This window comes from Styela clava, chromosome 1, assembly GCF_964204865.1.
Source record: "Styela clava chromosome 1, kaStyClav1.hap1.2, whole genome shotgun sequence".
NCBI classification, from domain to species: Eukaryota; Metazoa; Chordata; class Ascidiacea; order Stolidobranchia; family Styelidae; genus Styela; species Styela clava.
The window spans coordinates 24,117,746-24,140,483 of record NC_135250.1 but is presented as its reverse complement, the minus strand read 5'-3'; the positions used below and the strand labels follow the sequence as shown (position 1 = coordinate 24,140,483).

General features: G+C 33.6%; 3 protein-coding genes and 1 long non-coding RNA gene across 5 annotated transcripts; 1 reads left to right on the top strand and 3 right to left on the bottom strand.

The window, feature by feature from the left end:
• Positions 1-233: 233 nt before the first annotated feature.
• Positions 234-2,855, bottom strand: LOC144411739 (uncharacterized). The gene is made up of 4 exons (XR_013475315.1): positions 2,666-2,855; positions 1,350-1,431; positions 913-968; positions 234-409 (listed from the first exon to the last, which is right to left on the bottom strand). It is a non-coding gene; the product is annotated as an uncharacterized LOC144411739 (long non-coding RNA).
• Positions 2,796-5,596, bottom strand: LOC120325390 (cytochrome P450 2C27-like). The gene is made up of 3 exons (XM_039391493.2): positions 4,236-5,596; positions 3,647-3,758; positions 2,796-3,254 (listed from the first exon to the last, which is right to left on the bottom strand). The coding sequence occupies exons 1-3, from the start codon at positions 5,381-5,383 to the stop codon at positions 3,027-3,029; spliced, it is 1,488 nt and encodes a 495-aa protein (XP_039247427.2). The 5' UTR covers positions 5,384-5,596; the 3' UTR covers positions 2,796-3,026.
• A 1,934-nt stretch (positions 5,597-7,530) lies between these two features.
• On the bottom strand, positions 7,531-14,729 carry LOC120325389 (beta-1,3-galactosyl-O-glycosyl-glycoprotein beta-1,6-N-acetylglucosaminyltransferase 3-like). Of its 2 annotated transcripts, none has more exons than XM_078112329.1 (8): positions 14,442-14,729; positions 13,761-13,829; positions 13,181-13,576; positions 12,535-12,692; positions 11,839-12,063; positions 11,211-11,366; positions 10,066-10,226; positions 7,531-9,072 (listed from the first exon to the last, which is right to left on the bottom strand). In XM_078112329.1, the coding sequence occupies exons 1-8, from the start codon at positions 14,442-14,444 to the stop codon at positions 8,705-8,707; spliced, it is 1,536 nt and encodes a 511-aa protein (XP_077968455.1). In that variant the 5' UTR covers positions 14,445-14,729; the 3' UTR covers positions 7,531-8,704. The 2 variants fall into 2 exon arrangements, with proteins under 2 accessions (XP_077968455.1, XP_039247426.2); XM_039391492.2 differs by lacking the exon at positions 14,442-14,729 and adding an exon at positions 14,147-14,235.
• A 6,579-nt stretch (positions 14,730-21,308) lies between these two features.
• Positions 21,309-22,584, top strand: LOC120325394 (cornifelin homolog). Its single transcript, XM_039391498.2, has 3 exons — positions 21,309-21,561; positions 21,942-22,084; positions 22,298-22,584. Exons 1-3 carry the CDS (start codon positions 21,348-21,350, stop codon positions 22,412-22,414), a joined length of 474 nt encoding a protein of 157 aa, XP_039247432.2. The 5' UTR covers positions 21,309-21,347; the 3' UTR covers positions 22,415-22,584.
• The last annotated feature ends 154 nt before the right edge of the window (positions 22,585-22,738 follow it).

Here is a 22,738-nt window from a genome sequence, read left to right as displayed (position 1 = left end):
AAATAAGGGAAATTGGAATAAAATTATGGCCTAGCCCTAGTCTGGTACACATACTACTGTATTTTTTATATCAAGTGTTGATTTAAACTTTAAAGCACCACCTCTGCTACATCACCAATTTGTTAATTCAAAGAATGTTGTTAAATTTGTATCAAACCCTGAAACTCAAACTTAAACTATACCGTGGTACGGTCTACTTTAACCCATTACTAAGTCAAAAACAAACAACCATATAGACAGAATCAACAATATTTATTTGAATTAATTTTTCTTCGGAATAACTTTTAACAAAATTATCGATATTCCTTTTATCAATAATCTTCATTGAAATCTTCTACAATGTCAATCGCTGCATCCGAATTCTCATCTTCAGGTATTTCCTCGTCTCTCACGGCACGCTCAAATGAAGCTGTTAAAAAGATTATGGTTTCATTTATTCCAATGTATGTGAATATTTTCACAAATGAAAAATTTATAGGATTTTTTTTATAGAATGCAATACACATTGTAAATGAATATTTCGTGGACTGTATAGTAAAACGGTACAAGTTATATTTTCAATCAGTTATTTAAAGGAATATTCATTAGCTGAATTGTACATATTATGAATATATATAGAAGCAAACATAACGATGACAAAACAAAATGATATTCAAAGTGTACCAAGAGTAATAATGGTGGCAAACCTAGGTAAATGCTTATATTTTGAAATCTACATCATTGACTTTCGAATTCGAATGAAAACTTGCATGACCCCTGTACTGTTCTGGGGAAATTTTATCAGGGACTCCGGGACCAAAATTTGATCATGTTATCGTCACAGATATATGGGCGTTTTGATGACCTATATATTTCCTATCCTATATATTTATTATTTTAATAAATGAACAAACTGCAAAGGATGCAACATACCTCGACCCCAGGTACCAGGACGTCTTAATGCAGTATCAGTTTGGGGACTTCTTCGTCTATAAGCAAAATAATTCAAAAGGATTCAATTTTTGATTTTCTACTTGATCTAACCGATTTATTTTTCTATAATTTAGTAGTGTTATTGTATTGCCAGACTGTATTACATGAAACAGTCAATATCCGCGCTTGCTTTGTAAATCTATTTTTTTAATGTCAATTTAGTATCACAAATGTGTTGGTTGCCCATAAAATATGAATTTCTGTTCATATGCTTACTTTAACCATTTGCCCCACAATATATATCTAACCTGACACAGAACAGTTAGACAAGTGGAAACAAGTGAATAGCAAAGTGGAACAAGCGTGCTTACAAGTGTGAGACACAACATTTTCTAGACACTGTTATCTTATTTTCAATGAATCTAATAAATACTTACCTAAACATACTGGACGAAAGGGCAAAAAGACAAAAGAGAATTAAAACCTTTCTTGAATCCATAGCAGAGTTACAAGTATGACCTGAAATATTGCCATAAATAAGAAAATAATTCATTTCACGGGGTACAAAAAATCAAAAAATCTTTTTTATAAAGATTCCAGGAACCTAATTCATAATAATGAATTTAAAAGTATCTTAATTTTAATACATCTTCTGATTTGATAAGTTTTAACCATACATTTAAGTTAGTTTGAATGTTTCGGAATACGCTTAGACTTCTGTACAGCTTGCGAAAAAAAAACCTACAGCTGCCAAGGTCTGCTATTCACTATGTTAGGTGTATGAACATTAGGTAGACGTTATATCCTACTTTATACACTATTTTATTTCGTTATATTGAAAAACTGTTGGAAATGAAAGCAATAAAGTTGTGTTTCCGCTTATTGTCCCCTTCAACCATACGGAGAGAAATTCAAGTCAAACTTCAATCAATGTATAGGATATGGGCACAGTCAATAGATAATCAAACGATATTTCAATGCGTCGTTAAATTTCATACAAAATAAAAAGTGTTTTTTATTATCCTCTTTCCTGCGTTTAAACAATTCGGAATTTAGTATTTTATGCCAGCAATAAATATTCTATACAAATATTGTTAGTCAATGGGCTTTAGAATAGCTCGTTAGTGTTGTGACTGTCATAAACCCTAGCTAGCTCATCATCTCATCCAAAGCCTGAACAATTCAGAAAGCGCAGCCAGAGCGACAAGATTCCTGATTTATCAACTCATTAATATATCTAAGTAGCATATTATATAAAGCATCGACTACATTACGTGATTTTAGTAAACACATTTGCAGCTGCATACATTTGCGCCTGTATATTTGCACCAATAAACTGCATCCCGGATATTCGCATTCGTATGTTTTCACTCAAAGAGAATAGAAGCCAGAGTTGTTTTAAACCCACGAATAATTGCGTTTTAAACAAAATTTCAGTTGCATTTGTAGCGTTAAAATTTCCTCTGAGTCTAATGGGGCCTAATATTTCAGCAAACATTTTGCTGTTTCATTTTAAATAATTAAATGGGAACAATTTTATTCCGTATTGCTAGACCACGTTCGTGTTAGATGTACATCGATCTTTTATGTAAACTTGGTACTCACATGCCTTGTATATCTTACCAATACCGTTTTGTGGGCTTCGTGTTCATATGCTGACCTTAGTTACCAAGCACGTTTATACACAGCTATGTGAATCAAAATTCTAATCAAAATAACCAGACGTTAGTGCAAATATACCTATACATCCTACCTAATTCCCTTGTAGTATATGTATACGAATCCACTAGCATATGGGCATAGAATAGAGGAAAGATACGGAGTTAGTCTCTCGCAACCCAGTTCAAAGATACTTATACATATTGTTAAAATAGTCGCTAGAAGATGGTTTGTTAATCTAAATATTATATTTATTAAATGGTAAAACTCGAATATATATTCAGTAATACCGACACACTTGTGATAAATTCACAAAAAAGTACAGCGCACAATTTCCAGCGTCCTTTACAAAAGTCAATTTGAAAATGTTTTCAATCTGTATACATTTTCAGCACTTTCAATTTTTTTTCTCTGGGATACGTAGATCAAAAACTGCAGAATACAGCAACCATGGCTCAAAATCGTTTTATAAAACGAAATTTATAGTGTTTTGGAAGTAATGAGAGACCAGGACGTGGAGTCAGGTCGTACACCTCCCCTTCGTGTTCTGGTTTAATACAAAATTTCTGTAATATAGCAACGAGAAACAAGAATATTTCGTGTTTTGCTTGTGAAATCGCGACACACATCCGAGGTCCGCCACTAAACGCAACAAATGCATCAGGTTTGAAAAAATCACCATTCTGAAAAAAGAAAATGCGAGATTCTTTTGAAATTTTAATTTTTAGATTTCTGATTTCATATGCTAGGAAAAATATAACATGACCCGTTTATTTTATCACGAGCTAGCACATTAACACTTTAAAATACCATTATTCTAACGTCGAACGTATATAAAAATATGAACCTCAACAACATTTCAGCATGAAGGAGGCCAGGCCCATGGCCGTCTGAATGACATATTAGGACACCAAACGACGGAGAATGAAACATATATAATAGGTATTTTATAAATTTTACAGACTTGGAAATTTTTTAAAACCAGGAATGTCCGATACATTTTGAACGGATTTAGGTCTCGTACAAAATAGTATTACATCGTGAACGCATTAAGTCATTTTTGTAGTGTACATACCTCATCAATAAAATTTGTTGGATCAAATTGAGAAGCGTTCTTCCATTTATCCTCCTGCATGTGTGAAGAATAAAGATTCAAAATGAATGTTGTTTCTTTTGGAATTTTATATCTGAAATATAAAATACAAATTGATGAAAGTCCGAAGGGCGAAAGTAACATAAATTTTATCATATTTATTACTTTATATCTAGAACTGAACTTAAAGAATGTTTTAATAAAAGCAGCGGATAATTAACATATACTGTGAATGTTTGTTGTTCAAACGTTAAGTAAATCAGGTGACCTTTCTTCCTACAACAATAGGATGTAATACATTTAGTGGGCAATATTAAACCAAAGCCATTCCTTTGCTGTCAATTCAAGCAATAAGCAATTAACATTTTAAAATGCTAACTCATTGCAGATGCAATGGATGATTATATGACTCTTCATAAGAAGATACCAAATTGATTTAAACTTGTTTTGGACGAGTTCGGTAATTATCCCTTTTATAGTAACTTTTTCTGTTATCAAACTGACTAATTTAGGATACTAAGCTTTATTTTCGATACAAGAAGACCAAGTTGAGAATACGAAAAATACTTGCCCTCTTATATAGAAGTCTTCCACTGCATCTCTTGGTAGTCCGATATGAGCAACATTAGCAAATCTCAAAATTTCGTGCATCGTTGCTTCTGTGTAAGGCATCATTGATCGTTCATTGTATTTTGCTGCGTTTTTATTTCCAATAATTTCGTCAATTTCGTTGTGAACTTTTTTCTGAATTTCCGGGTTATTAGATAACAGTAAAATACCCCACCGTAAGGTGGCGGTTGTCGACTCATTTCCAGCCTGAAATAATCCAGTAACAGTGTTTATGAGAGATTCTTCTGTGAGTTCGGAATTTTGGGAAATTTTTATCAAGGAATAATCTATAAAATCGACTGGATTTTTTGGGTCGAGCTTATTTTTGTGTTCTTCGACTTCCTCAGCGCAGAAATCAATGATACACTTTATCGTCTGTGTCAATTTAATTATCTTTTTTGGGATCCAAAATTTCGTTATCCATGGAAATATATCAGGAAGACTGTCAGTAGGTCTTTCAACTGTTGCCAACCTAAAGAATTCTTGGTTCAATTTAACAAAATAAATCATTTTGGGGTCATTGAAATCAAATCTTTTCCCCAGCAAAAGACCTGAAATAACATTGAGAACTCCACATTCAAGTAAGTTGGATAAGTCGATAGCTTCATCGGCACTCGCCATGTTTTCCAACTCGTTCACCACACATTCTGCTTCAGTCATAATTATGTCATCGATTCGAAGATTCGCAGACATTTTTTTCATGGCAAAGTTGAACATTTTTCTGTGTGCTTTCCATGTGGGGGTGCAACTCAAATCATTAACAATACCAGTCGGCTGATCACCCATGAGATGACGAACCATATACTTCAGAGGACGACCACTGATTATTTTTCCATGTTGGACGTGACATTCTTTAATTGCTTGATATCCGTTAACTATAACAAAGTATTTATTGAATGCTTTCAAGCTGAACACATCTCCGTACTTTGAGGCTAATTTTGCAAAGCTTATATGCGGATGTTGTCCTATTAAGTGGACGCTTCCAACTATGGGAATTCCGCGAGGTCCGGGAGGAAACTGTTTAGGTCTTGTCATGGGTAAATAGAAGAGATATAATACAGAGCATATTCCTAGTAATATACCCGCAATCATATATTCTAACTCAGTCATTTTTACTGAAACAACCTAAACAGTAATATGAAATAGATTGCACATAAAAAGCTTGCACATTAATAAACAAAGTACTGTAAGTAGTTTTATATATGAGGTCTTTAGTGTGAATTTCAAAATATCGTTAGAAGGTTGTACGTTGTCAACGCCCTCTATATTCGAGTTTCTCACCAATTCAAACTTCAGTTTCTTACATTATTAAAACAACCTTTTTAACCTACGGCCGATTTCATTATTTCAAAAACATCGGGGTTGGTAACATTGATGGTAACACCGTTACTGGGCACGAAATGTACATATGTATCGTTTTGTGCAATGGTTTGTTATTCTTACTTTTATTTGTTCTGTCATCATGAGTCCTATACAACTGAATATCTCACCCAAAATCACGCTATTTCAACAATTATTGCGCCACCACGTGGCAGTTCAATGACGCCATACAAGTTTGCAAATTTACGCCCAAAGCACTGCTTATATAGCTCGGTTGCGATTTCATCAGTATCGTAGTGAATTATTGCGACGACTGGACTTGCAATTATAATCAGAAGCTTTGAATGATCAGATATGAAGATGAATGATCAGGAAACAGCTTTCAATGTAAGTCGTATAGGCTTCCTGCTCTTCGCCATTAGATGATATTCGAGCCCATATTTCTCTCTTGTTCATACATCTCAATTTTTTCATCTCAAGACTTTTATGCTTTCCGTTTTCAATTCACCTTATATTATCTATTTGTTTCTCTGCCCATTCTAATTTATTTTTACTGGGCAATCACTGCAATGTACTATCATAACTATTTTGATATTCTGTCAAACAGATTGGTTGCAATACATAGAGCCTGACCCCAAACTGCGCCATAAAAGAAAATTCAATCGTTCCATTACCCCACGGAATTATTTAGTTAATATAATTCAGCGAGCGATATGTGGAACAGCCGATATCTTTCTTTGTCATCATAATTGCACAAAGGCTATATACCTCCGGGCAAATCTTCTTTCGGCTTCCTTGCCTAGAGGGTAACTTGTCGAAATTTGACGTTTCTGTATTCTATATTCATGTTTATTTCACTCACTGGCTATAAATTATATATTTCAGCTATTACCAGCCAGTTTTTGGCAACAAAATAGGCTAAATTATTTTCCCGTGACAATAAAAACTTCAACTGATATTATATAACGAGAAGGATTGATTGCCTGCTTCACCGTGGCATTCAACATGACATTCATACATGATAATCAATAATTTGCTGCAACTAAATCATGAGATATGACATGCGAAATGATAACATACTCTACAGTCTATATCGTGACAATGGTTTTGAATTAGACAAGATAACGTTACAAAATTGTATTGCGTATTCGTATCAATGTCCAACCTTGATAATAGGGCGGCGATAATTGGTCTTGAAGCGTTCATATGAAATACCTGTTTTTTTTAAATTCAGCTAAAATATCTCGATTGCAAATTATTTTTCATTATCTACTTGAGATTTGCTCTGAACAAATTTTCAATATCTATAGGTTGAAGTCTTGCAACTTGATGATGAAATGAAACTAGATCACCTAGTGGTATTAGCCTACACTAAGTAAATGATTTTTAGTTAACTGTCTTGAGTGAATAATGTTTCCGCTGTAAACGTTACCCAATCACAGTTGAAATTCGTTGATGATTTCATATTATTTTTGACTCATAATCAACATGTCTGCTCATTAATAACAGGCTCATGGTCGCTATAATTTTGCGTTTGAACTCAATTGTTTTTCTCTCAATTCTGAAATATTAAGATTGTTCAGCCGATTATTCATTGCGCCAAAGATTGTACACACTATTCAAATATCTGGGGTGTTTCAGCATTAGGGCTGACGTCGGAGCCTGACATAGATATTTTGTGGCGCAGACCAGGATAAGTGCCAAAATAACGAAGCGCACAACTGACCAAACTACATAAATTTAACGACAGTGACAGTTGCGTTATTGTAAACGATTTCAACTTTTTTGAGTCCGCCAATGCGTAATTGCGATTTACGCAAAATCGTTTTGTATCATATATAGCACTTGAGGGCGCTTCGTCAAGGAATAAAACATCAAATACCAGTTACCTCAATTTATTAAATCTGACTGATTTTACATAAAACCATTATCGTTGGATAAATAAAATTTATTTGCAGAAGATATGCTAGTGTTATTATGTACTTCTATTGCACGTAGTAACCACAAAACAGGAATATGAAAAAAAATAAAATAAAAAAATGTTTATGCTATTAAGCAACAAATATCTCCTAATGAACAACCATTTGTATAACATGGGAATATTTATTGAACACTATTTATGTACCATGTACTGTCAAATAAATAACCATATCAGAAAATCTGGTCTAATCATTCAAATGCTTCCCACTACCGTGGTAATTTACATCAGTACCGGTACGACATTGGTCGAAAAGATGGCGGAATAACACGCAGCGGAAATTTCAGTTGAGATATTGAAACTCATAATAACAAAAGAATATTTAAAAAATCGAACAAAAGTGATATAATTTAAACGATTTTAATCTTTTTTAGAATGAAAATCTGAAATTTATTGGTTCATAAGTCGGATGGAAAGTCATGAAGTAACAAATAACAATTTTGCATAAATACACTGCATGGCAATTAGCACAAACTTTCTAATTCTAAGCATAATTTCTAATACATGCAATAATTGTTGCGGATAGCCAAGATCATAGACAACGTAGTACAGCCTTGTGTCCGCGAAATTGTGTTTGAATCACAAAAGGAGTTTTTTGTGTTGATTTTGAATGAGCGCAACATGGTAATTTGATCAATTTCCCAAGCATATTTGGAAGTACTGGCAAGTATACTTGCAGATATTCTTAGACAGTGGATGTATTACTAATAATCAAGAAAGCAATGCTCAAATATATGGAAACGAAGGCTAAAACGGAGTAGTATGGGTATCCAATTTTTTTGCAATACCGGCACCGTAGTCTTCCGGATCGCAACGTTCGCGAACGCGGAACCGCCACGTGGTGCGCAATCTTTATTTTTGATGACGTCATCGCAAAAATTTTATAGTGAAAACAAATTCCATTTTTCATTGAGTTTACTGACATTTTTGAAATAAATAAAAGTGATAGCCTTTTAGCGACAACAAAAGTTTTAAACACGGGAAATTTTAAAAGTAGTTGGCCCAGTTGTAAAAAGGGATTTTTTTAACAATCAAAAAGATATAAAAAAAAAATAAAAAAAATAACAACAACAACAACAACAACAACAACAGCATAATAACAAAACGATCCACGGCACCACTTTCTTATCAAGTTATATTTTATACAAAGACGTATTTTCAAAAGTACGATTTCGTAACCATTCACTTAAACATTCAGTTGCCACAGCATCAACTTGTGAGTCCATTTTATTTGCGAAAATCCCTTTCTGCGCCACAAGCCAATGTAGATCAGCCACACCAAATATGCATATAGCTCGCACATAACGTGACTTGCATCTATATACAGCATCACCCCAAACTCTAGTTCTTGTGATTACATCACTTTCTGTTGTTCGAAAGTCCGGTGTTGGTGGGAGACTCCCTGGTACTTGTGGATACATTCGTTGAATACTCGCCCATACGTGCTCATCTGGTACTAACGTATTTTTGTTCCATTCAAAAAAGTCTCGTATTTTAGAATCTGCATGAAATGCATTGAAGAAATAACAACTAAGAATTAAAATTAAATAGAAAAAAAACGAAAACGATCTTATGTTTACAACCATGTTTGAAAATTAGAGGTAAAAAGTGTCTAAGCGGTTGCTAAATTTTAATTGTTACGCCACATTATTTTGAATATTAACAAGGAAAACATCCATAGCATTGTATTATCCTAATTAGTATGGTTCCAATTTGCCACCATAACATAGATATGTTTAATTTTGATTCTCGGTGGAAAGTCAGTGGTACAGTGGTCAGTGAATGGGAAGTTCGTACAGTCTGACATTTACAAATTAGAATTTTATTTTAAGTAAATTTTTTATTTATATTGGTTCTAAAAATATGAATCGTTTAAATACATACGTTACAAACGAATATTAGATTACCTCAATGGATAACAAAAGAAAGTAACGAGAATAATAAGTGAGGATATAAATTAGAAATTAAAATATGATGATTTATCCCTAGATATGGTTTCAACCTTTACAAAGGCTGGGCAATTCGAATCGAATATTGGAATCGAATAGCAAATTATTTAAATCGGTTCAGACGAAAATTTCAAATAGATTTTTCTATTCATCATATTTCGAGATAAATTCTTTAATTGTTTGTTAAGCCACCTCCCGTTGGAACTTTTCGATCGCTGTTTTTTTATTTAATTGTTTGACAATTCCAAAACATGCCCCTCTTGTAATTTTATTATGCAATTCTGAGACATAAGTTTTTTTTTTGTTTCAGTGATTGATAAAACATGTGTCTTACTGGATGTGGTAACTTATACAAACTGAAAAACTGGATGATGGATTCTATCTTTTCAGTAATTCATATGTCTAGAAGAGCCATAAAAATGAAAAAGTCAAGCACAATTACGTCATTGTATTATTGTTCAAGGTAGCCTATTTGAGATCCGATTCGAAAAAAAAAATTTTCAGAAATTAACAAGTATTCAAAATCGCCCAGCCTTAATCTTTACCATTCATAAAATATTCCACGGCCTTTCTTGACCAAATAAAATAATCCGTCCCAGAGAACATCTGGAATCCATGAGGTGGTGGACTCTTTTTAACATATGTTGCAGTTAACCATTCGTGTCCAGTCACTATTTTGGTTGGAAGTTTGAATTCATACTTAAACCTGTTATTAGATGAATAATATTCAACAAATAACATATTGATAAATATGTAGACAGAATATAGGTAACTATAATTTATGCTGTAACAAATGGTGGGAAATTTTGATAAAGTGTTCTTTTTTGTATCGAACTCACTAAAAAACAAGTTCGCTCGTTTCAGAAAACCATGCTAAACTTATGGCCTTATACCTAGCTATACGTCACATTCACTAATATATGTCATTTTGTAAGCTACATTAACATGACGCGCTTTACATAAATCTAATACCTAACTTTCGAAACGCGAAATCCCCCCTGAACCAAGATTTCATTCAGAAGATTTAAAACTAGGGCGTGGATGAGGAGGACATTTCGTCTATACGGGGGTTATAATACGTAAATTCATAAAGTAATGCACAGGACGCAAGTGGAACAATATTAAAAATAACTGGTTGTCGTAATATGATTGAACAAATACACGCATAAATAATCGTTCAATATTCACGCAAAATGAAAGCCTTAGACAAGTGTTTTCAACTATGGCTCGCGGGCCAAATCCGTCCGGCTTGATAATTCAGTCTAACCCTCTGGATACTGCTACAACCAAACTAAAACAAAATTTTGATGTTCTAGCTTAAAAAGAAAGAGATTTGTTGAGATTGCGATTAAATTTAGATTTTGCACGATGCTTATTTCCACTTTTGCTTTTGTAACACTGTGAATATTGATCATAAAATGTGAATTTTCAGGTCACACTAACATGGGCCGCTTGTTTAGTTTGACAAAATGTTTGGCCGTTGGACCAAAAACCTTGCCCCCTCCCCCTGATGGTCTCTAGGATTTAAATATAGAATATTTCGCGACTTATGTACGGTGTATGCACGGTACTGGGGGACTGCGGTACCTCGGGCTCCGCAGACCCCGATAGAAAGTACACTTCTCAAAACGAACACGCAAAATTACCTATTTTGTTAAAGCAAGCACAAGAACTTCACGTTAGTACTGACCTGAGCAATTTATTTTTCCTGTCAACAAAATTTGCAGAAGCCACACTGTTAGTACCGTTTAAATTCTTCAAAGCTCGAACAATCTCACGATTTGTTTTTGTTGGGAAATCAAGACCACATAAGTTAAATACGTAGTTCCATTGATGAGATTTTTTCCTGAAAATAAAATTTTATTACAATTTTTTTAGTTGTAATTGATTGTGTTCAGCTTTTCCAATTAATATAAAGTAGACTTTTATAATGCAATCTGGTATTTTTTCCGCGGTAAAGGTAAAATTTTATCAGTAATTACGAAAAATTTAAAACCGAATTAGCCATTAGTTGCGGAGATATTTTCATAAAAACAACATAAAAACAACAGTTTTGTAATACGTTCCAGGCTATGTACAACAAACCTTCCAGCGTATGATATTAGTTTTGCAAAAGAATAAAAGTTGTGAAACTTCAACCTATATTTTCGAGTTTTTCAACACAAAAAAAATTTTCACCCATATAATTAAGAATGAACATAATTTTTTTAGGACACAGAATGGTTCTATGTTTTGGAAATTTTGTTGTTATTGCCTATGTAACGCTTACCAGCATGTTAAAACCACTGTTGCTATTATGAAGTATATACAATACTTACATTCCTATCAGATCAGTCAAACAGTTTAAACTGGACTGAACAATCGTCCAATGTGTGTAATATACTTTCGTCATTGTTGAAGCTAGAAAAACATTATCAAAGCAATCTGCAATTTCTTTAACTCGTTTCTGAAAAGTTGGATCTGATTTTTGATCGATGTGAATGCAATATATATTCTGAGGATGATATATCAATCGAAGAAGATTCTCAAATGAGTGAAGGCTCCTGTAAAATTACACATGAATTGAAATTCTCCACCAAAAGACTACGAAATGATTTTGCATGGTTTGCGTAGGTCAGGCGGTGAGATCGGAGTTACATATTTTTGATCTGGTGTATGAAGCCGGAGTCGTAGATAAAAGAGACAATTTTTCGAGGTGCAATGATTTTGAATTCGGTAACGGAAACCGGAATTGGAGTTAAAATTAAAGTCATTTTAAAGTCGTCAATCTTTCGAAAGTCGAAGTCAGGGTCGAAGAGAACTTTTCTGTGACACATGACATGGTTATAGTTATGACTCCGCATGCACTATATAATAAAAAATTTGAATTTATTTTGATTATAAAGCATTGTAGTTATGAAACGGAACGCTAGGAGTTGACTCTGACTTTCCAAGTGTTTCAGTTACTGACTGCATTGTTGAATTCTTGTTATAAAATTGTTTACATTATCCTTCATATTACCAACGATACACACTTGTAAACACTTATGATGTATGCGATTGGATATTTCTCTTCTTCTTCGCTCAAAGGCTGAGTGATATACTTCCTTCTACTTTTGAAATAAGAACAATTCTTTGTCCATTCTGCAACTCTTTCGTCAGAAAGATATTTCTTTTTTCTTTCCTCAAGTTGCTAACATAAAAAACAAGCTAGAAATGTTGGAAATGGGGTAAAAAACAATGATTGCTCTTTTCAATACAGAAGTATCTAAAATGTATATACCAGTCCTCATAGAAATGCAGATCAAATACATAAATATACATAGCACGCGATTCTCCTTTGTTTCTTATTATATCCTCTTTGATACATCCGTAAACAATATGGAAAAACAAAAAACCCGTGGAAATAGGAATTCTGCATTTTTATGTTTTGATAAATTAACTCCAAGAAACAAACAAGAAGCCAAGAGGTCAATACACTCGTATATTAGTTAGATAATATGACAACAAATAAAATTATATTTCACCTGAGCCAATTGTAGTATCTATTGCGATTATAAAGTATTGTAATAATGTTCGCAATAAGAAAGAAATTTATTCACGAATATTACGATTCATAGTGAGCAAAGCTTATATTTCCGAAAAGATAATGAGGCAAATTTTATAACCCCATTTCCTTACCTCCGAATTAATCAAAGCAACTTCCCTCCTAGCTTTTTTAACAGCTTCGTTGTTTCCGTCCATTATTCCTTTACAGTCTAAATTCTTCAATAAAGGACTTCTAGGTATTCCAATAGACGTTGTAGTATCCAGTGTTGTTGTTTCTGTGGTTGTGAAGGTGTTTGTGGTAGTTATAACGGTAGACGTTGTATTTACCATTTTTGCCTTAGTCGTAGTCAATGATTCTTTTTCTTCTGTGAATGTCTGTTTCAAAAACGTGTTATTGTTGAAATATTTTGAGTCGTTTTTCTCTATGAAAGTTCGTTTTGCTTCCGAGAGAGATGAATTATCCTTGAGCATGTATGGATAACGTTGGCTAGTAGTGTATTGTGGCATCAAATTTTCTTTAATATTTCCCTGAAACGCAATAAAACCGAAAAATAAATTGAAAAAGTTAGAATATAGGAAAACAGAAAAAAAAACTGTGTATACTATTTAAAAACAGACATGGCCAACAGACGACAATGATGTCCATGGTGGACGGTGGCTGTGGCATGGGTGAAGACGGGAAAGCAAGGGGCAGAAATGTGAGGTAACTCACCATGATAACATAAATTGAGACGCAACAAAGTAAGACGATTGCGAGTTGCTTTTGCTTCCAAATCTCCATCTATTAAAACAGTTGAATATACGTTTCAAAATTTAACTACATATATAGTAAACTTAATATCTAGATCAATTTTTGAATAAATATATCATAAACTATTTTAAGCTGTGTTTGAGTGTTGTAAAAAATGTAAAAAATGTTTAGTTCAAAAACATTTTTAGAATCTAGACAAAAAGCATATGTTGAAAATTTACAGGTAATGTTTTTGAACTAAATAACGGGTAATATACAAAAATCTTTGACCTTCATAATATTTTAAAGTCTGATCGATACCAAAAAATATTAAAGCAATTTTGCAGGATTTCGTTATGATGACTTACCTTCTGAAATAATTAAAGTTTGAGCTTCTTACATTATATTAACAGTCTGTTAGCTATACCTAGAATTTAAGTCATTATATAAGTTTGAAAGTTGAAACGAAAAGATTTTTCTTCTTACTATTTTTATTGAAATGTTACATAAGTCGATTCAATGAATGATATTCGTTATATACACAGGGTCTCTCTCACTCGATGACACAATAAGATAACAGAGAAAATCCTTTTGTTAAATTCTGAAATATTTGTCAAGTATCAATGTGGGGGAAAAGTTATTCTACCTGATAACAAAACTAACCATATATGGAGAGTACTAGGTTGTTGCGTAATAAACTGATATTCCTTTCTACTCGTCCACTTTCTACTTAGGATCCATCCGTATGCGGCCATTTTCACAAGGACACTTGAATGAGATAGTATCAAAGAATCACATAACTTTTTAGAAATGAAAAGCAAGAATATGTGCTATAGCTTCTGTTAGATCATAGTCTAACTTATTCCGACAAAACAGGATATACCTAAGCCAAACAGCAAGGTTATATATGTTCAGCCATACATGCTTAATAAGTAAACGATCTTATGTCTTCTTTCGACCACTTCCTATCTTCTTTAAAAACATGGCTTTTGTTATTATGAGTGATGAGTCGCGTTTGGACAATTCTGAACCTCGCGACCAAGACCAATCAATCAGTGAATGGCCTTCACAAAGAGCAGGATATAGATCCGGGTTAGTCCCAAAATATGCTTCAGTTTTCTTCACAAAAGCAATTATCATTAAAGTATCACAAATATGAAAGATTCCATAATATATTTCCTAAGTATACGAGTGGGCTTTACTACAAATTTTTAGTATTATTTATCTTTCTTTGTCAAATATAGAAAACTAGCAAGACACAATGTAAGACGAAGACAAGATAAATCATAATGAAAAAGACGAGAGCTGTGCCGGGACAGTGTTCTGGCATTTTTTTCACAAAACTAAGAATTAATAAATAAAATTGATCTATATCACCTGCCAGAATAGCGTCTCTCCATATCAGATAAATAAGAAATCTGTGTTACGAGCTTTACCGAGATGTTTTCTATCGATATGCTTAACCGTTAAACTAACGCATTCCTCAGTCATATGTTTTAATACTCTAATCTCACTGATTTTTTACGATACTATTTCATGAAATCAAACGACAAATGATCACATTTTAATTTCTTGGATTAAGTTTCCAATATGTATGCAACATTGTTTTAAAACGGAAATGGGGAACGCAGCATCGAGAAGCCTATGAACATGAGCGTCATCAGAATCGGGCCATGGATTATCAGCCACTTTTTAAACATTAATCAAATATAAATTGTCTATTATCCGCGTTTCATAGCCATGCCAATGTAGAAATTGTATAAAATGAAAATAGTATTGATCTAATTTGGAAAGACTTACGGCGAAATGATTACAGCTTTATTCATTCCCGCTTTTGGCAACATTTGCATAATCATACTTTTCAAGTCTATCATCGCCTCTCACCTTTCATATCTCAGAATTTGGTACTGCACAAAGATTTACACATTAATCATAATTTTTCATTTAGGCTAAATACCCCTTTAAATAATAAGTTTCCACAAGCAGCTACCGGTATCTAATGGTATTATATATGCTACTAATTTTTAAGAACCTGAATCTTCACGGATACGCATTAACCGCTCCACAAATTACACCAAGCGTGAATTTGAACCCTGCAATGAGAAACATAATTGCGGTAGTGAGTTTCACGTCACCGATTGTTAACATAGTCTAACGCTTTAACCTCACGATCATTGCGACCAGCACAATAAAATGACGATTTCTTAATACAACAACACTTTTGTTTGCTAAAGGAGTTACTTGCAATTTCAAATATTTTGAATTGTGTATGAATACATATGGATCAGTAGCTCACTTTGACTGGTGTACACGGAATGAATTCTGAAACGTTATTAGATCTATGGTGAAAAAGCCATTCAGTCGAAGTAGCAAGGAATAATCACGGGAGAAAAGTTCAATACAATCTGAAAATCTATCATAACAATATAGGTTTTGTAAACTTTTAACCTTTATTTTGGTCTGTGACGCAAATTCGAGTATTCAATATATTGAACTTTAAAACCAAACAAGTCTACTTCACTCTACAAATTTGGTCTTGAGTGAAAAAACAGGTGGCATATACTGAACACTTCGTCGTTGCCACAGATTGACTTTACTGAACATAATTTGAAGATTTATATCCGTATTTTTATATATATCGCATATAAGCAACAACGCAGAAAATTCTAGTATTATTCCAATATTACACTACAAATTTTAAAGTTGCAAGATTCTTAAAATTCATTTTAGGGAAGTAAATATGTCCATTAGACGTTTGAGCACAGAAAACAAACAGTTATATTACAATGACCATTAAAATCCAGCACTGATTGCCTAACAATGAAACAGAGAATCACGAACTATTCAAACTATAAATGTGATACCGGTCACAGTCAGCACGTTAACGCACTGTGGCTTCAGCTATTCACATAAAGAACTGTTTGTAACAAAATTGACTGGGTTACATTCAAAAGTCCTAGAGATCAGCTACTAAACTAAGAACACTAAGATGCTGAAACAAAAACAACTGCCATTATGAGTACCTATACGGTACAGCGACTCGAGAACTTCATATATAGTTCTCCTCTTCGCTTCAACCAGACATTAAGTTAGATTGTTTGGTGGAAATGAAGTTTGATGAAAATCGTCAAACGCAACATTTCCCCCTCCGTTATTAAATTATAGACGAGCACGTAATTCCAGGTCATATAACCTGGCTATAGATTGTTAATTTATTGTTCTTGGGATGTCTAAAGTATTTCAGAGTGGTACGCCGTTGTAGTGTGTGTTTATCCTTGGTCCATGCTTGATCAGAGATTCCTCACAATCGCGTCTGTGCAAGTCACGGTCGGGCGGCGAGTTCGTCATTGTTTTTTTGTTTTTTCTTGTAAGTGTAGATGACATATCATGCGTAAATTTGCGCCTATATTACTCTTGCTACGTATTACAAAGTCATGGTGGCTTCGCTATATATAAAACAGATATAAAATCGGCGTCCGACGTTCCTTCAACAAAAAAGTTACCTTTGTATATATTCATCCATTTTACTACAATGTGATTTTAATGTGTACAAATTTTTCACAAAGTAATGTTTATTCGTATGTATATTTGTCATTTCATTATAGTGTGAATATGTATAGTGTAATTGCAAGTGTGTCTAAGCTTATAAATATAAACCACTTTGTGTTTACCAGCTACGTATTTCATGCGACCGTTGCAAGAATACGTTACATACAAGTGGCGTTTCTCGAGTGTTTGAACAAAGAGTGATTGCTATTTTATTTAAGGATGTCCAAAAGGGATCAGATTGGCGGGAAATATATGCGTAGGAGAATAGTTACATCCGCTACAGGCGTTCAAAATACAACAAGTATTCTCAAAAATCGTTTCAGGCAACTATGCAGTCTAAATAACGTCCCACCACTTGCTAATGTCATGTTAAACCGAGTAGCTTCTAAATCACAAAGCACATAGGAATATTTAATGATAATATTGACAAAGAAAATATTACAAATTTTTTTTTAGATAAATATTTATGTTTAATTGAGTCAAATTTTGAAACAGCAAGTGGCCAATTACTAATTGTACACGCTATTATCTGACTGTGGTTGCACTATATTCTGTACAGGCGATTTAAACTACTAATTACACAATACAAAACACCCCTTAATTTGGTTATTTTAGAAACAACTAACAAATAGGGATTTGGTTTAAAATAATGACAATACTAATCCACATTTTCTTTAATCAAGCTTAATCTAATGTGGAAGTACGCTTATATATATATATGTGATATCCATCTTTCTGTCAACGCCTAACGAATGATCTGTATCATATTCCTTGCCTTCGGTAATTAGAATAAATGCTGAACATTATTGGAATATATCTCAAAAAATTTAATTTTCATTGATAATCATTGATATTGGTACTGACATATTCACTTCCACTCAATGTACGTATTTTAAATTTTTTGTTCTGAAACTAACGCAAAAGGAAGTAAACAACGTGAAATGAATTATGAACGTCATTCCGATGGAAAGACTGAGAATTACCTTCCCAATAAAGTTGTTAACGCTTTACGGTCAACCCAATAAAAGCCTGAATTCGAAATAATCACCAGATGCTATATCGAGAACTATTTTCTAAGCTACGTGTTAAATTAATAATCTCAGTCAGAACTACATGGTTTGGATGGGTCTGAGTCTGAGACAGGCCAAAAATGGGCTTAAAGTATTCTGGGAATCGATTATACGCCGGTATGTAGTCATTAGGGTTATGTGATGAAATCCAACCGATTTGGTAACGCCGTCTTGTGGATTGTGAATTGTTTTTCCAAAAAAGTAGAAACAGCGGAACGAACGAAAATAATCCAGGCCCAGTCTAAATCAAGTAGGCGGCGATGCAGCGTATACAACAAACCAAAAAAACTGCATCCCATTTTTCAAAATGCCAATCCTTTAAATCTGTCCGAAATTGCCATTCGAAAAAGTATAAAAAGTACGAAGTACGGAGAGTGCAAAAGATTTGAAGCTTTGTCAAATAGAGCTTGGTCAAAACGAGACCGTGTTAAAAAGATCGAGAACAAAATATTCAGGTTTAAAAAAAGTTGACTGAAGATAGCAGCCGACATTGGAACTTGTATATCATTATTCTTTTACGTATTCTCGATGGGACCTCCATTCTTTTAGCATGGTAATTTTGACATTGTTTATGTGGAACCAATTGTTGGAAAACGGAAATGAATGGGGTGATCAATACACTTTCCAGCATAAGCATCAGGCTTTGTGCGTTATTCCAAGTCTTACTTTGAACTCAAATAGCAATAATTTTGTTGCAGACGTTTGGAGGGGTGTATCGTTTATTCGCAAAACCGCTAGTTTCAAGCGTATTGTGCAATTAAGAACCATTATTATTAATCTCAATGTCAAATTTGTCTCCCAATACTATTGCGACAGCAAGATTATGCATAGTCTATATATGTAAAATTTCTTTCGACTATTTTTCCCTATAATAGGGAATCGTTCCGGTCTGATTAAAAACATCATATCTTTACCCAACAACAGACTCCGATTAATAAAATATTCAGTGATAACAGTTCAATATGCAAACCTTTTACTGTTTTATTCAACAATTTTGACTTTGATGGCGGACCTCTAGAGGTCTGAACGTGGAACACCACTTTTGATTGTAATATCAGATATGCACTTGCTAGCTCCAATACTAGCAAATAGCAATAGGCATCTTCTTCATCACTACTCAGATTGCAATGTTATTATAAATAATCAACGGACTTACTTTTAAAGACTTGACAACTCTTAACAATGCCCCCATGTTTCAAATAATATGTTTGGTTTACTGGTCAACTTTATTTTGAATGGTATGAATAACAATAAGAATTAAATATAAAACCGTAAATTATTGTTGTATGTTACATCGGAAAAGCTCATTTTCCTTCATAAATAATAACTGAATACAATGCGAGAATAAGATATGGTACATAATCTTGAAGCGATTTCTCCTTGTTTACTTTCGCCTCGGATCCTTATATATTTCTACAAGAATACTTGAATGAGACAGTATTAGAGTGGTAAGTAAGATTATGTTATTTCAATTTAACAATACAATGTTTCAAAAAAAGCCAAAGTGATGTGTGCTATTTAATATTTATGAAGATAACATATTATAACTTAAGAATACTATTTATGGTGTGATTATAATTGGTAGATTCTAAATCCCTCTATACCCAAACAATTCATGCTCAACAAAGAGAGAACACGCCGAGTAATGACCTAATCAAGCAATGAAACTGGGAAGAACGGGGAGTTCTCTGCTGTCAATAGAAAAGTAATATAAATTTTGTGCCTACCAATGTGCTCTGAGGCCCACATGGGGGACGGTGCCCGGTCACTAAGAGGCAATTTGTGTTTACTTCTTTTCTTCTTTGCATCGGGACATGTTTTAACATTCGAGTATTCACTTATTTGCCCCTATACAGAATAGTTTTAAAACAATGTATGTTGTTATTGTTGCTTGACTACATCACGTAAAAGTATTTGCGCGTATATGTATTCTAAGAATTTCAATTCTTGAATACACAAATAAGAGTAGGTATTTATTTTGCTAATATCTATGCAAACCCTGTTGTTAATATTGTCCTATGGTTCATCAAACATGGTTGTACAATAAATGAGAAACTTACGCTGTAAGCGGAAATAAATATTCATTTATTTAATGAAGTAGCATTTCTTTCTTTAGTGATCATTGTCTCGGTGATTTTGATCATGCTTCACCTCAGAGATAAATTTGTCAGCAATCGGTGTGCTCTTTATTTAGTTATAGTTACGTGATTTTGTGATATTATTTGAACTTGAAATAAACAGGGTACTCAGGTCGAAGATGCCTCTTTTATAAATAATTCTGTTACAGATTCAGCATGCCAACTTAGAGCGTTCTATGTTGAGGAAGAGCTGCCAGGCGCACAGGCATATTAACCGAGGTATATTGTTAAAAGTTATTTCAGACTATGTTGAACGGAGACAATTTCCGTGTTTTTTTTTTACTTTTGTCGGACTATTTCAGACAACGAGCAATCATTCCATCCTATTTTATGAACGTGGAAAATTGATTGGAGATAGCCATAACTGTCTAAGACTCTAAGACTAAGTGATGACTTTATAATCAAACGCATTTCTGGTGTAATTTGGACCGACGGTTGACCGCGAACATAAATGTTACTCGAGCAGAGAAAGGGAATCAAATGTGAGCTCATATGTTTAGTCTGTTATGGAATGAAAATAATAATTACGATGAAAAATATGTCAATATTTTTTTGATTTTCCCATTGACAAAATTGGGGACAATTTTTTAAATCCCATGACGATATTTTTTTTTTATCATGATATAGTTTTTATCAGCCTGAACGTCATCGATAATTCAACTTGGCGATGTTTTGTTAAGAAAAACATAAAATAATGTTGAAGCAGATACCTATCGTACAAACTTTTTTGATTTCAGTTCTATTCATTTTCCATTTCTATAGATATATAGATTTTATTTTTATTGAAAGCAAGAATATAATCTTGATCCAACATGGCAGAAGAACAAACGCAACAAAATCCAACTCTACCGGGACAAGTGGCACCAAGTGCGCCGAGCACGGTTCCAGGGTATGAGAATACCGGAGCAGTGCAAGCTGTCTATACTGCTCCCACAACAATTATTATGGCTCCCGTGCCTCAGACTATGGAACGTGAAAATGATTGGTCTTCGGGATTATGTGGATGCTGCAACGATCCTAAATCCTGTGAGTATTTTTTCAAACGGGCGTCTGATATTGGGCACGGAGTGAACATATAGATCGTTTTGATAAATATTTGTTGTTTTTGTTGCTGTTGAGATGATTGATATTAATGTGGAAAAATTTTATCCGCAACCAATAAATCAATCGTTTTGAATTTGTGTCCTAATAAATACTGAAATACGTATACAAAAAAGTAAGTTGCTAAAAGTATATTACCTTTCTTTATTTCGGATATATGTGCCTTTCAAGGGATGCGATATTTCACCATGAATTTTGATGTTTTTGTTTCAATTTATGGAAAGTTTTCTTATGCTTTTTAAGTTGTCTGTCGTTCACAAGAGAATACGTGATTAAACAAATTTTAATTGAAGTTTTATTTTCAGTATTATGCGCAATGTTTTGTCCATCATGCTTCGCGTGCAACCTCGCAACAAGGTTTGGTGATAGCTGGGTGTACGGATGTTTGTGCTACTATCATCTCATGCATAGTTCAAGAGTGGCAATACGTTACAGGCACAAAATCAGGGTAGGTTAAATCTATTCTATCTACTTTGTATTCTTGCTGCTTTTTCATAACAATTCGCACTAATATGATGCGAATGTATTTATAAAATATGTGTGTTTCCTTTTTACAGCCAGCATGAATTTAGGCGTGAAATATTTTGACTTCTTTACCGTACATTCTTGAAACCTTCATGTTCTGTAGAAAGTGACTGATAATATGTAATTGCATAAACAGGGTAATTTGTGCGACGATGCTATCATGAGTGGTTGTTGTTGCTGTTTGAGCCTTCTACAAGTCTATCGTGAAATGGACCACCGTGGCGAACCTTCTGCTACCTGCTTTGCGATTTAGAAGCATCAGTTTTAAATATATTACGTATAATGTTCTAGATATATTAATTTACCCATAACTCACATGTAGCTGACTGACCGGGCTTATGTTCAATATTGACTATACGTGATATGCCGGTATGCTCTATGATTTTGTATAGAACTTTTTTAAAATTGTTGTTTGGAATGAAGATAAAATATAATGATTGGTAATAAATTTGTGTTTTGGAAATGAAGCAGTCCAGGGTTCGTGAAGTATAGTAAAGTGTACCTACGGATCTCACTACAGTTGTTGTTATATTTGCTTAAAATATTCAATTCGAATTTATAGGGTGGTTTCTAAAAA

Coding starts and splice junctions, on each gene's coding strand:
- LOC120325390 (XM_039391493.2), bottom strand. CDS start 5,383: ATGACTGAGTTAGAATATATGATTGCGGGTATATTACTAGGAATATGC. Junction 3,759..4,235: donor GAAGACTTCTATATAAGAGG/GCAAGTATTTTT, acceptor TTTATATTTCAG/ATATAAAATTCCAAAAGAAA. Junction 3,255..3,646: donor CAACAAATTTTATTGATGAG/GTATGTACACTA, acceptor TTCTTTTTTCAG/AATGGTGATTTTTTCAAACC.
- LOC120325389 (XM_078112329.1), bottom strand. Junction 11,367..11,838: donor TTGACTGATCTGATAGGAAT/GTAAGTATTGTA, acceptor TTTTATTTTCAG/GAAAAAATCTCATCAATGGA. Junction 10,227..11,210: donor AGGAAAAATAAATTGCTCAG/GTCAGTACTAAC, acceptor ATCTAATAACAG/GTTTAAGTATGAATTCAAAC.
- LOC120325394 (XM_039391498.2), top strand. CDS start 21,348: ATGGCAGAAGAACAAACGCAACAAAATCCAACTCTACCGGGACAAGTG. Junction 21,562..21,941: donor CTGCAACGATCCTAAATCCT/GTGAGTATTTTT, acceptor TTTTATTTTCAG/TATTATGCGCAATGTTTTGT. Junction 22,085..22,297: donor GTTACAGGCACAAAATCAGG/GTAGGTTAAATC, acceptor TTGCATAAACAG/GGTAATTTGTGCGACGATGC.